The 14,537-nt window shown below is 48.2% G+C and overlaps 1 protein-coding gene across 2 annotated transcripts in view; it reads right to left on the minus strand.

Annotated features, from left to right (window-relative positions):
• Window positions 1–6,658: 6,658 nt before the first annotated feature.
• The window catches only part of Nod1 (nucleotide binding oligomerization domain containing 1), a 50,853-nt gene continuing 42,974 nt past the window's right edge, over window positions 6,659–14,537 (minus strand). For both annotated transcript variants that reach the window (XM_055611872.1, XM_055611871.1), the window contains 2 exons: window positions 10,343–10,426; window positions 6,659–7,759 (listed from right to left, as the gene is read on the minus strand). In XM_055611872.1, coding sequence (XP_055467847.1) covers window positions 7,687–7,759; window positions 10,343–10,426 — 157 coding nt within the window. In that variant the 3' untranslated portion in view covers window positions 6,659–7,686. The remainder of the gene's footprint in view (window positions 7,760–10,342; window positions 10,427–14,537) is intronic.

Below are 14,537 nucleotides of genomic sequence, written 5' to 3' on the forward strand. Positions count from 1 at the left end.
GAGACAAAGACAGGTACTACCAAAGAGGTGAAGAAGTAGAGTGGTAGGAAGCTTAGATCTTGAGTGTGATCCTTTGGAACGTAACCAGAAATGCAGCAGACTGAGTGACTAAAATGTGCCGACGGGAGCAATCAAAGAAAATGCACGGGAAGTCAGTGTTGGGGGTTATGAGGAAGATACGGGGAAACCCTGAACTATCCGGGGCCACTAGTGAGTCCTGCTGGGAAATTAGTTGCAGACAGGAATTCTCTTGGCTTGTTGTGTTGGCCCCTGCCTGCATCCCCAGCACTCAGGAGGCTAAGACTGGGTCATAAAATCGAGGCCAGCCTGAACTGTAGAGTGAGACCTTAGGCCCCCTTCCAAATGAAAAACCAAGCACATCTGAATAGCAGGAACCAGAGTCTTACCAGTCACCTAGTGACCACCTGATTGAACATCTAAACACTCCAGAAAGCAGCTGGCCACCCTGGGGGCTCAGCAGCTTGTGCACTTGCTAACTATATAACTTTTTTCCTGTGCCCAGGCTGCGGAGTGTCGACCTCACACATGAGGCCCGCCAGGCACCTGTGGAGTGGAAGAAAGTCAAGGTTCCAGGAATTAGCCCACCCAGTTCCTCCTGTTTGTTCCTGTCTCGTCTTCCTCCTGTGGCCTCTCCTTTCTTTGTGGTATAGGCAGGAGCCTGAGCTACAGTGTTAGTGAGTGGAAGAAAGGAGTGCTGGAAACAGAACCGCTCAATGATAAAACAGAAGCAAACTTCAGCCGTGGATTCTGATGTGGAAAAGCTCTTGTCTGTCCAACCCCTGCCCTGCTCACTTGGATGCAAGGCACCTTTAGAGAATGAAAAAGATTGTTGCAGACCTGGATGCTGATTGGTCTCCACCCCTCAGCATCCAGCATTTCACGTGGCCTCCTGTGTCTAGGCCTAAAAACCTCATCTTAGCTGGTCGTGTTGTCTTGGCTGCAGGCTTAAGGTTGGGAAGAGGAGCCCAGTACATCTCTGCTTCTGCCTACTCTAACTCCTGGTTCCACTGAGGTAGAGCCAGAGGGAAATAGATTGGCAAGGTAATGGGAGTCACTGTTTCTGGGGCCCTGGCTGTGTTAGGTAAGAGCTTTATATTAGTTTATGTATCTTGCTTGCTCAGATAACCCTGCAGGAGGAGCACTGTTTGCTCATCCCCGCTAATGGATGGGAAACTCAACAACAGAAAAGCTGAGTCACTTGTCCAAGGTCCCACAAATTGGAAGTAGCACTGGGATTTGAACCCAGACCCTCAGCACTACAGTGACTCACCAGGTACTCTTTCAATGTGTCCTTAGCCTGTTCTCTGCAGTCGCTGACCTGACGGATGAGTGGAACTAAGATATGTCTTTTATTTAGAACAGTATCCTTTGGTTTGTATTCCGTGACTCAGTAGGTAAAAGTGCTTACTGGCGAGTTTGATGCTGGGAACCCACGTACAAAGCCAGATACAGTTGTGCTCACCTGTAGTCCCAGCACCCTAAAATGAGATGCAAAGGGGAGGTAGGAGAATCATCTAGAAGCTTGTCAGCTGCCTGGCCTGAAGAGGGCAGCACAGCAGCAGAAACAAACGAAACACTGTCTCAACAAGGCGGCTGGAGACAGCTGAGTTTGACTGCCATATACAACCCACGGCATGTGCGCACCACACTCACACGGAAAAGTGCATGTGAGCGTGTGCACGCACATACGCACACCAACTAAATAAATCATTTAAATTTGTATTTAAAAAAAATGAGTGAGTGGTAGAGTATGCCAGTCACCAGGGTCCCTGTCCAGCTGTCTGTCTCTTTTGGGTCTCCTTGTGATGAAAGTCACCCACCCCCATGCCTGGAATGTACTGCATCCTGGCTGGAGGATGGAGGCTGCAGTTGTCGGCTGTCACGCTCTCCCTGCCATTCTCTCTGACGGCCCCTGGGCGCAAGCCTCAGCAATGCCCATCAGCCTTACTCCACAGGCCTTGGAATGCAAGCACCTTAATTGAAGGCGTAAACATGAGGCTTCCTGAAGTACCTTTGTACCAAACAGATGCCCTGAGCCCATGGGGAAGTCCCTTTCTGCTTAGCCTGGCTGTGTTTAGTAGGCATGCCTGACAGGCTAGTTGCGAAGTAAACTGGAGACTTTGAACTCCGCTAGAACAGAGAGAACATTAAAGAGGCCTGTGTTCCCGCCCCAGCTTCACCAGTGATAAATTGTGTGTCATTGGCTTGTCACTCATGCCATCGGATACCAGTTTACACTCTGGTGGAGGGAGGCGTTGAATCATGTGAGCCTGAAGCACCAAACAGGACAAGTGTGGTCTTCCCCATCTGCCCAGATCCTATCCTGACTCTTTGCTTTGCTCCATTGTAGGTCTGCCTTGGCAAACAAGACAATGCGAACAATTGCATCCCTAATTCTCGCTGCTCATGTCCACGAAAGCACTCCCACTTCAAAAGGCTGTGCAGGGAAGCAGTTCCCACAGGCCTCAGTGTTGGGCTTAGACTGGGTTTGTTCGGGTCGAGTGAACCTACCCAGAGATATGTTTCAATCAAGGAAGAGTCCAACCCCTGTTTCATATATCCACCCCCCCCCCTTACAACAGGAGCCACTCCTGGGCCTACTAACTCCTCTGTGGCAGTTGTTGCCACCACCAACGGTCTCCAGACATGGATATCTGGGGTATGGACACTGTTTGGACAGTGTCTAGGCTGAGGGGCAGAGGCACAGAGCTTTACTCTTTCATGAAAACACCACTGGCACTACATTATATTGCTCTCTGGCATCCTGTCCTTCCAAACCACTTTCACACCCCTAATATGGCTGACAAAGAAATGAAAATCTCAGAGCAAGAGGTCTGCCTTGACCATCCTGCTCCAAAGAAACATCTGTCAAGAAATTTCAATTCTACCAAAACATTGCCATAATCACCAGCACTACAGTCAGCCTGGAATCATGAGCAATCTAATTACTAGAATGTAATGAAGTAAATTCTCCAATTTGTGGAACACAAATAGTAGTGGTTAAGAGCATAAAAACTGGTGAGAAATGTTTTATTAAGAGGACTTCAGACATAGGATGTGATTATACAGGCCTTTAATACCAGTACCGGGAAGGCAGAGGCAGGCAGATTTCGGTGCGGTCAAGGCCAGCCTATTCTACATAATCAGGCCAGCCAGAGTTCCATAAAAGTATCTGTAGACATGCATCATGGTTACAATAGTAAAAAGGGTGTTTGGGGGTCAGTGAGACGGTTCAGTGGTAAAGACACCTGCCGACAAACCTGGTGACCTGAGTTCAGCTCTTGGGGCACACGTGGTGGAAGGGGAGAACTAACTTCTGAAGCTGTTTTCTGACCTCCAGATACAGGCTGTGACGTTCGTGTAGCCCACTTTCTGCCCCCCTCAGATAGATGAAATTTTAAAGTTTAAAACTGTTATGCAAAGTATAGAAGATCATTGCAAAAGTTAAAATAGCTGTGCTATTATTGCCTTGGTTTGGGTATGAAGTATAGTCCCGAAGGTTTATGTGTTGAAGATTTAGTTCCCAGCTGGTAGATCCATTCCCTGAGAGGTGATTAGGGTGATGAGGGTTGTAGAGGACTTGGGGCTCAATGGACTGTTGGAATGGTGAAAACTGTGGGACATGGGCCTATTAGGGGAAGAAGATCACTGAAACATGCCTTCAAAAGGTATGTTGATGCCTCATTTCCTACCTTCCGGCTCTTTCTGCTCCATGGCTATGAGGTAAACAACCTTCCTTCCCAATATGCCTGCCACCAGGACCCTATAAGGCACTGATCTAGTCTACCTTGGTCTGAAACCTCCAAAAGACCAAAAACCAAACCACAAGCTTATTTAGCATCCCCATTTCCTCAGTTACAGCCTCCTTCTGTGCTGTCTAAATTACCATAGGAAGCCGTTTGAGTGCTCTGTGCCTCTGGAAACGTTACACTGGTTAAGGATGAGGTTTCTTCCATCTCAGTTGATGAGCTCAGTGTTGGGATGCCCCCAACACAGCTTTGTTACAGGACATGTTTTCACCCATCTGTGTGAACGTGTCCTGGCCTCTAGAGCCAATCACGTGCAACTGGAATTCTCTGTGGAGATGAATGATTGGCGAGGCTTTACCTCTCAGCACCACAGCAACTTCTTGTTTGCTTCTGTGAACTAGGTAATTAGTTACCAGAAACAGGTATGTGCCATATCTGGGAATGAACTAAAAGTGTTGGTGAGCCCACTGCTCCTTCCCCGTTCAGTAGTGTCAGCTTCCCATCACTGTGACAAAATACTAGAGAGCAAGTAACGTAAAGAAGAAAAGTTTAACTTGCTTCACTGTTTCAGTTCATGGTCCCTTGGCTCAGTCTGTGGTCCTGGGTGAAGCAGGACATCATGGCAGAAGGGTGGGGTGGAGGAAGGTTGCTTTCTTCTGGCGGCCAGGAAGCAGTGAGAACAAGGAAGCAAGCAAGGGACCAGTTGAGGCTAGAAAACAACTCTCTCAAACATGTGTCTCCACTGACCTAATTTGTTGACCCCAACTAAGCTTTACACCCTCTTCCAATAACTCATCAATAGATTAACTCTTTGAGGAGGCCAGAATATCCAATATACAATCACTTTCCCAAAGCACCAGTTCGGGACTTTGCTATATTGAGGAACAAATCTTCACCACATGAACAACGAGGGGACTGTTTCAAGATGAGGCCACAGCAGAACCAGAATGGAAGTGGGTCTGCACCAGAGTGCTAGCCCCTGCCCCGCTCTTTCTCATGCAGTGGAGATGTGGTCCCACAGCTTGCTCAGCAAGTCCACACTTCCACTGGAGTGGAAGTGCCCTTCAGTAACACCATCGAGAACTAAGCACTGCTTTTCATCAACGGAGCTAGGAAGTGTGATGCCTGGTATTCTGGGGGAGGGGATGAGAACATCCACAATCCTGTTTGATGTTGCTGGGCCCTCTCAGCCTGAGGGCGAAGAGACAAGGGGAGAATCCACTGGGCTGGGAATGAGGAAGTCAGGTTTGAGGTCATTGGCACCTGTAGAGTGGGCTACAGCACGGCTCAGTGCCCTCCGTGACACCTCACTTCTTTCTCTCAATGGCCTTCTGAGTTAGAACTCTTCCAAAGTCTCACTTTTCAAGGAGGAAGTAAGATTCCAACAGTCTCACACACCTGGCCCGTAACCACCGGGTAGGCTGTGGGAGAGCCGGGGTGGGGGGGAGCTAAGTCTACTCAGGTACATAGTGACTTTATGTGGCTTTTGAAAGTAAGGCAGGGAGACAGCTCCATCAGTGAAAAACTTACGTTTAAGCTTAAGGACCTGAGTTTGATCCCTGAACTTACATTTAAAAAAAAAGAAAAGGCCAGGCATGGTGGCAGACAGTTGTAATATCGGCGATGAGGAGCCCTAGAGCTCCTTGGCTAACCTCCTAGTCTATTCAGTGAGTGAGATATGGCACACATGGACGTGCACATACATACAGTAGGTAAGAAAATACTTTTAAAAAGAGAACGCTTCAGCTTGGTTATGTCAGGTTTTTTTTTTTTTCTCCTAAATCAGCCAGAACCTCCTATGAAAATAAATTATATTTAAAGTTCATATAGAAATTTTCCATTGTCATTTAGGTTTGGGAGAGAAATGCTGGGGGTAGAACCCAGAGCTTTGCACTTCTTAGGCATGTAGCCCAGGTTGGCCTTGAACTTGTGGTCCTTCCTGCTTTAGCCTCTTCAGTGATAGCATGACAGGTGTGGGCCACCAGAAGACCCATTTTCTTTCCCTTGGGTATGTGGAGCTTCTACTCTGTCTGCCCAGAGCCCGTGCTGTAAAGCAGGAAGTCTACCTTTCATCACCAGGAGCACTGAACTTCGACAGATTTAAAACCCAAACCCGTCCTGATTCCCAGCCCCTTGAGGTCACAGTTCTGGTAGCTGCAAGGGCAATGATGAGCAGACTTTAACCTCTCGTGGGTTCCACTTGGGCTGTTAACAAATCTGTGCTTTGTCCCAGGGAACTCCGTGCAAGACGTGGTGAGTCTGAGGCCTGCTGCAAGCGTCACTGGCCTTCAGCATGCAGCTGTTTCACTTCTGGTAGATTGCCCTGAGGGTGATTATTAGGTGAATCTTGGGGTCTACAGGGGGGAGAGTGGGGATTCCCACAGTAGTGATTTTAAGGGAACTGCCCTGGTGGGGTTGTCAGCCCGTACACTTCCTCACCCGCACCCTTTCAAGCTGCCACACAAAACCATATGTGAACTCTGGGACCAAAAAGATGCAGTTGGAGGGTCCCCTGAACTGCCTCTTGCTCCCCGTGTTGTCTCAGTGCCTCTTGTCACAGGCTCACCTGGTCTTCCAGCCGGCAGTGAACAGCTGAGGACAGGAGCACTGGGCATCAGTGATGGAGCAAATGGGGCCTGCTCCAGCCCGATGTGCCCATGTGTCCTGACTCAGGAGCAGCCCGTTTGGATTCACAGGCCTGGCGGGCTGGCCTTGGATGCCACTCCTCCCTTCCTTGTCCCTTGGGGACGCCCCTGGCTTCTGTTTATCTAGCTTCCGTAGAGCGTGGCACCCCAGATGCCCTGTAGCAGTGAGGCAGGCTGAGGCTCAAAGTATGCTTTCCAGGCAGAGTCCCTTCTGAAAGCCCCAGACCTAGCCATTAGAAACAGTAAGCTTTTTCAATATTTTATTAACAAATGAGGTGGCAAAGGAACATGTTATCTGACAACGTCCCCAAACATCCCACACTGCTGGGCATTCCCGTATGCCCACCCTGGTGGCGGGTGTCTGCCACGCCTTGCTGGCTGAGCTACCAACGGGCTCCCGAATCATAGCTGTGTTCGGTCGCACTCCCACTGCTGAGGACACGAAGGCACTTCCTGCTCACAGGCAAGGGACAGCATTTTGCTCAGGACACTGAGGCGAGCCATGCTTGCTGCTGTGGGGGATGGGAACAGATTTTCCCTCCCGGGGGCAGGCATAGTAGAAATATCCATCCAAAATTTTGTGTGGGACCTTGGCACTCTTAAGGCATAGAGTTCCTCTAAGACCGACCTAGAGGCCTTCCTCTGACTTGTGCTTGCAGCCTGGGAGAAGCCAGAACTGAAACCAAAGTCTATGATGAGCCCTTGACAACCAGCTCGCTGTGGGCTTTTAGACAAGCCCTCTCCACAGTGGCCTACTTCAGCAGCCACGGCTGTGAGGAAGAAACAGGTCTGTACGGTGGGAGGTGCTGAGCAGAGAAAGGAGGTTGCAGGATAATCACGTGGCCTCGGTGTGCCTCCTTTCTGAGAAGTTGCCATTGGCTCTGCCTAAATTCCTTCCTGTAGGTGACATCAGTCCCATGGATCCTTCAGGCAGGCATCCGTGGGAGCTGGGGTTGGCCTCTTCTGCTGGTTCATTCCTTCAACTTCAGACTCGTGGATAGGCAGGACAATCTTATATAGGAAATACCTTGCTGGCTTTGAGTGATGATAATGACTCGGACGACACTCTGCTTCTGTGGAATCCCGGCCACGACTCGGGTGCCGCCGGTCCCAGCATCTGCAGGGGAGGTCGGTTTGCTCCGTGGAGGTGTGGGTTCCGGACAGGCCCCTTGCGGCAGGCCCTTCACAGCACACTGTGTCCCTGCTGACTGCACAGTGCTTTCTGTGGCTGAGGAGCAACCTGGGACAACGATCCCGCACAGGAATGTCCATCAGAAACAGATGATCCGCTTCTCGTTTTCAAAGGCTTTGGCCTCCTCAGGCTTAATTAGGTTTCCGTTGAGACTATTGAAAAAGAAAAGAAAGAAAATTTTACACAAAATGTCATGGAATGTTATCCATCTTTTCTGAATAAGTGACCCCACACACACTGAGTACGATACAACCCTGAAGTCAAGGAGCACACCCTATCCAAATTATGCTTTGATGTTAAAACCAGTATTTTCCAGTTGCCCTTGCTCTGTTTTCTGGGTCTCACTGTGTTCACTAGCCACCTCTATAAGCCAAGTTTAATGACATTTTCAGGTCTTATCTTTCTTTCAAGTGTTCATAGGCATTAGGCTATATATCATCTCTGAAGCACTATGTCGTCTCTCAGGAGGACATCTTGGCTCTAGGTTTTCTCCTGTCTCTGGGCATGTGTTCTTGGCCTGCCTTTTCATGCCCTCATCCTCAGTACTGGCTTCTTCTGAGGCTGGAGTCTGACTGGGCTCTTTGCTCTTGGCCTCTTGTCTTGCCACAGCCATGTCAGTTAGGCAAGCTTCCTGTTGCCATCTTCCTCCAGGTGTTTCCATACACTTTAAGGTTGCCACAAGCAGCCTGGAGTCCCCAGCTCAGGGAACAGTCCCTCCCTTCATCCAGCCATGTCAGCTGGAGTCCCCGAGGCCTGCTTCCATCCTGCTAGTTCTTCTATCTTGGAGTTTTGTATTCTTTCCTAAGCAGTCCTAGCCTGATACTCTGACCCTGTGTAGCCCCAGTCCCACCATACAACTCCAAGAGCCCCAGGGCCCTTTTTGGACACAGCAGGGCGTTTCTGGCTGTTCCATTAGATGTGCTCTGGCCTGACCACATCCCCTTTCAGCTTCACACTCTGCATTACCTCTCCCTGCTTTTAGTATAAGGTCAAAACGGCCTGACTGCGAGACCTTTCATGCCTGTCTCCTCCGCTCCCTCTTCCACACCACCTGAGTCTATGGACAACGACCTTCTGTGGATCTTTGAGACAAGGTATATTAGTTACTTCTCTTGTTGCTGTGACAAAGGCAACTTATGAAGGAAGTGTTTATTTTAATGTGCAGTTTGAGAGTAGAGTGACAGGACAGGCGTGGTGACAGGACCATGAGGCAACTTGTCACATTGTGCCCACAGTCAAGGAGCAGTGAGAGATGAATACTGATGTTTGTGTTCTCTCTCTTCTTTTTTTTTTTTTTCAGTCTGAGGCCCCAGCATGTGGGATGGGAGCACCCACATTTAGGGTTGATCTTTACAGATAAGTTCATTCAACTGAAACTTCCTCATAGACATGCCCGGTGATTTCACTCATAAGTGATTCTAGATCCTTGCAAATTGACAGTCAACATTAACCATCACACTGGACCCCATTATGTAGCCCAGGCTGGCCATGATGCTTCTGCCTCAGGGCTCCCTGTAGATCAGGCTCACCTCAAACTCCAAAAGAGTGCTAGAATTAAATGTGCATGCCACCATTCCTGGCTGCTTGCAGTTCTTGTTGGACATGCTATCTCAAACTCTGAGCCTCATCTGTGTCCTTCTCCAACACGTAGCACTTGCAGAACTCCTCCAGCCTTCTAACTCCCTTCATCCTTGGTGGCTTAGTCTAAAGTGTCTTCCTTAGGAGGCCTGCCCTGTGGTCAGACTTGACTATTTCCTCCACTGTGCTCCTCCCTCGCCCCAGGGAGAGCCCTTGAGGGCAGTTCACACGTGTTCACTGCTGGATTCTTAGCACCAGCCCAAGCCTGGCATTCAAGCCCATGTTACTCCATGACAGATGGCAACATAGCACCTGTGTCTGGCAGGAGGCAGGCCTAACTGACTCACAGTCAGGTCCTCCCCACAGAAGGCATGCCCTGAGCACAAGTGCCACGGTATCCTCTTATTGAAGCTGGACTTGGACTCTAGTCTCTGTGACAGCCTTTTTCACAAATGTCTTTGCTGTGATGGCAAGAACCCCAGATTCTACATGAGGGTCAGTTAGTCGTCAACCTGAAAGGATCTAGAATTATGTTTTAGAATCAGCATCTAAACATGCTCATCAGTATGCACACCTCAGGCAAGGTAGGTGTGACAGTCCTTACTCTGCTGGTGCCCTATCCTACTTGGCTTCACTTCAAAATAATGCTGGATGCAGCCCTTGGCCTACTGTGTGGCTAGTGACATTTCCAAGGCAAAGCCAGTGACACCTTGTGGGAACCAGGACTGGGTCTGTCTCAGTAGGCCCGGTCTTGTAATTCCTCTCCCCACTCACACAGGAGAAAGTGCTAACAGTATCCACTCTCTGAACCTGGGACTTGGGTTCCTGGTGAGGCTCCTCCATAAGGCTTAGAGAACCCATAGTTGACTCTGTGTCCTCAACAGTAATTGGCTCTGACCCCTGCCAATTTCTATGCATTGACACTGGGAGGAAACACCCCAGGCCCGGGTTCCAGGACACATTTCCAGAGCAGTCGTGAGTACTCGGGGCCACTGCTCTCAGACCAGACAAGAGTTTTAAAGAGCTGAGGTCCCTCCTGCCCTATAACTACCAGTCCTTTCCCACATTGTCTTCCCAGGCAAGAATGAAGTGGGATGGGATTCCATGACATCTAAAGTGGTCAGTGGCACCCAGTGAGAAACCAGGGAGGCCCTTACCAAATCTCTGTGATGGTGGTATTCTTCTGCAGTGCCCTGGCCAGCTGGGCTGTCCCCTTGGCTGTGATATGATTCTGGATAAGCCTGAAAGAAGGGTACACAAGAAGTGTGTCAACAGACAAGGCTGGGTCCAATCTGGCATCTGTGGTGTCAGGGCTAGGAGGTGACAGGAAACCCCCTAATTCATCGCTGGACTGACAGTGGCTCAGACACATGAGAACAATGGACAGCCCAGAAAACCTTCAGTTTTTTGTTTTTTTTTTTACACAATGTGATATATCCAGACTTGTATATAGCATAATTGTAAAGAGATCTTCCCCCTTCCCAACTTGAGTGTGTGTGTGTTCTTCATTACAGGGATCCCCAGCCCCAAAGAATTGGAGGCCATCAATCTAAACAAGAACAACATCAGTTTGTCTGCCATCTCCTCCCAGGTAGTTTAGGCAAAGGCGGGGCAGAATTTAAGGTTCTGGGTATTTGAATTCAGAATGTAAAGAGCTACCAACTAGTCTTCTTTGGGAACCAAAGGCTTGTAAGATGGTGCTGGGTCCTCCCAACCTAAGAGAGGGCAGGGAAAGGATTCTGCTGCCCTCACTCTTGGTACCAGCATTGATCAAAAGGGCTTCATAGAAGATGTGTACTGCATGAACCAAGTCAAGCAAAGTATAGCAACGGTGGGAAAGCAGGTAGTACCTGGGGCCCTAGCATGTAGCTGGGGGCCCTGGCCTGCAGCCTGGAGCCCTAGCCTTCAGGCTAGAACAAGCCTGGCCTTCAGGCTGGACTGGAACCTGAAACCCTGGCTCAGGCTGGAGCACTGGCCTACAGCTGGGAACCTTGACCTGCAGCCTGGAACCCTGGCCTGCAGCCTGGACTCTGTCCTCCGGCCTAGAACCTGTCTGTAGCAATGCTTTTGCCCAACCAGAACGTAAATTCAGAAGGAGGCTAGGATGTGTCTGCATTTTATCATAGACTTTCTTCTTCACCAGGCTGTGGGTACACAAGGCAACTGCTAATCCCAAGTCTTAGAAATCCTGGATACTGATCTGTGAAGGAGCCCTTCCAGGAAGACAAGGGCTCTGCTAGCAGGATGGATGAGGGCATAGAGTCCGCATAAGCAGGCCTCGGCCTTAAAAGGCAGTATAGCAAGCTAGTTGGGAGCTTTTCTTACCACACTACTTTTCAGCTGCAGAGCTCTGATGCAGCTCCTGTCTCGCCTGTAAGAGGGGATAACTTATACAACATTGTCCTGTGAGCTGATGTGTAACAGGAGAAGAATGAACATGGTGACCAAAGGGACAAAGCTCTCCTTATCATGGTACCTTGAGATACATAGAAAGCTCTAGGTCAGACTGAGCTATGGAATAAGATCCTGTCAACAACAACAACAAACAAGCAAACAAAAATGGAAAAAACAAATAAAATAACAAAAGACAGGAGACAGGTGACAAGAGAACAGGAAGAAGAGGCAGAACAAGAATAAGGGTGTTCACTGACTGTACCAGAGCTGGGCACATCTGGCTGCCACAGCCCCACCTTCAGTGAGAGCAGCACAGCTGTGCATGCCCTCTCTAGGCCTCCTGGGTTCTGTGACCTGAGGACCTTGCACCCAAAGGTGGGAACAGAAGAAATCTGAAAACTAAAGAGAAAAGAAAGAAAGAAGCAGAACCTGGCTTTTTCCCAGAAATTGATGAAGTAGTTCCAAATTCAAACGCAAGGGACTCGGAAGAGCCACAATTGCCTTGAGAAAGAACAAAACTGATCACAAAAGGACAGTGCAGCTGACATGGTGGTACATGCCTGTAATTTCAACACTTGGGAAGTTGATACAAGAGGATCCTGGGTTTGAGAGCAGACTGGTCTACATAAGAAAATTCTGATAGAATAGACATGTAGAATGACAGGCGAGGATCATATCTGGACATAAAACCAACTGTTTGACAAGCATGTCATGGCCACTGGATAGTCTGCTCAGCAAATGCTCCCACACACCGAGATAGCCACACGGGAAGGAGGAAATCGGATGCCCACCTTATGCCATATTCTAAAATTAACTCAAAATGGGGGCCTAGCAAGATTGCTCAGTGGGCAAGGTGCTTGATGCTCAAGTGTGAGGACACGAGTTTATTTAGATCCCCCGCATGTATATAAAAAAGCTCCTGTCTAGCTGAATCAATGGGCTCTAGGTTAGATGGGATATTTTGTCTTAAAAATAAGGTGAAGAGTAATTGAGAAAGACACTTGACTTTGATCTCTGACCTACACACACACACACACACACACACACACACACGCACACATGACGTGCACAAGCACACATATACACAAGTCAAAATGGTCTGTCCACTTAATTTGGGGGAAAAAACCTAAAGGAAATAACAAAAACTTACACATAAATCTTTGTGACCTTAGATTAGGCAATATTCCATCAAGTAAAATTCCTCAGATACAAACAGCTTCAGAAAAAGTACACAAGTTGGACTTCATCCAAACCAAAACTGTCTCTACCTCAGAGATCACTATCAGGAAGCAAAAAGCCCAGAGGAAAAAGAAAATGCTTTTAACACCTATGTACAAAAAGGTCAAGTCTTCAGAATAAGGTACTTTGACAAGTTCAACACTAAGTAGACAAATGGCCCAGTTTTAAAATGGGCTAAGGGTATGGAGAGAATTCTTCAAAGATAGGTGGCCAGGAATAGAGCTGTGTGAAAAAAAATGCTGCCAATGAGGAAAATAAAAAGCACAGTGTGCTTCCATAACCACTGTGTGGCTCTCTTCCAAGAGAGGGACAGTAGAGCCTCCGAGAAACCTACTGATGTCTTACTAAATGGACGTGCTGTCAAACTGCCTCTAAATATGTATGTTTCTACCCATAGAACAGTGCTGACTCAGTGCTGTTTGCAGTGAGTGACCCTCGGCGCAGGCGCAGAGTCTCACGATTGGTCAGCATGCTGAGAGCAAGTGACTGTGGAGTGCTCTGCCCTAAATGCGACAGACATAGCGTCCCTCCCAGGCACGCCTTTCACATCCCTCTCTTCCTGGCCACCTATCTTTAAAGAAATATCTCCACACCCTTAGCTCACTTAACGACTGGATCATTCGTCTGCTTGTTGTAGAGGACTCCGTATTTTGAGGACGTATTTTTGTACAGAGGTTCGCAGGCATCTCCTCCTTCCTCTGGACTTTTCACTCCCTGATCATGTTCTCTGTGTTCCCTTGGGCAACACTGTAATCAGAGAGAACAAAAGAGCTGGAACACAGAGAGGAGTGTTGTCTTCTGGACAGGAAGTGGCTCTTGCGCCCATTAACCCACAGGGGCAGTGGCAATCTGCACAAGACTAAGCCATCAACATTCACCATGGTAGGGAAGGGGCTGACAAGATCCCCCCTCTCCCAGGACGGTTTATAGGCGGCCAGGGGTTGCAGGGGAATGGGGAGTTATATTCCTCAGTGATGCAGCCACTGGCACTCAACTCAAGTAAGAAACCCTGCAGTCATACTCTTGCCAGCAACCATAATTAAATACACACACACACACACACACACACACACACACACACACACACCATGAAAGTAGGAAGACTTGGATGGGAAGAAGAGATTCACTGGAAGGGAGAAGGAGGGAGAAGGAACAAGAGAGGGTAATTGGTACTTTGCTCAAAGAACATTTTATATGTACATGAAATTAAATATAAATTACATTTAAAAAAGAAAGCAAAAAAAAAAAAACAATAAATGATCCATTTCAATAAAGGGAGGAGCAGCTTTTGGTGGGGATGGGGTGAAATTTTCCCCTAAAATGCTGGCTTCAATTTTGGAAAGTTGTGTGAAGTTTCATCAGAAAGTTAAACACACTCCCTGTGCTACCAGCAATTCCATGCTTAAGTTCATATACAAACAAGAGGAAAATGTGCTCATGCAAAAACATGTTGCATGAATGCTCATGGAAGCACTAGTGAGAATACTTAGAACAAATTACCCAATATTTATCAAACCATAATGAGCAAAATGCTCTTAAGTCTACATGTCTACCATACATGGGTTAACCTTGAGAACTGTGCTAATGAATGCAGATAAAAGGTCAGGTTTATATTAAAACCTCCATTTATATTAAATGCCTACCACTGAGACAAAAATCAGAGTTGTGTCACCAGCGCAGAGCCAGCATGACAGGGCTTGGGGGAAGGCCAGCACACAT

Source organism: Psammomys obesus, unplaced genomic scaffold (assembly GCF_907164565.1).
Source record: "Psammomys obesus unplaced genomic scaffold, mPsaObe1.curated_primary_1811, whole genome shotgun sequence".
Classification (NCBI taxonomy): domain Eukaryota; kingdom Metazoa; phylum Chordata; class Mammalia; order Rodentia; family Muridae; genus Psammomys; species Psammomys obesus.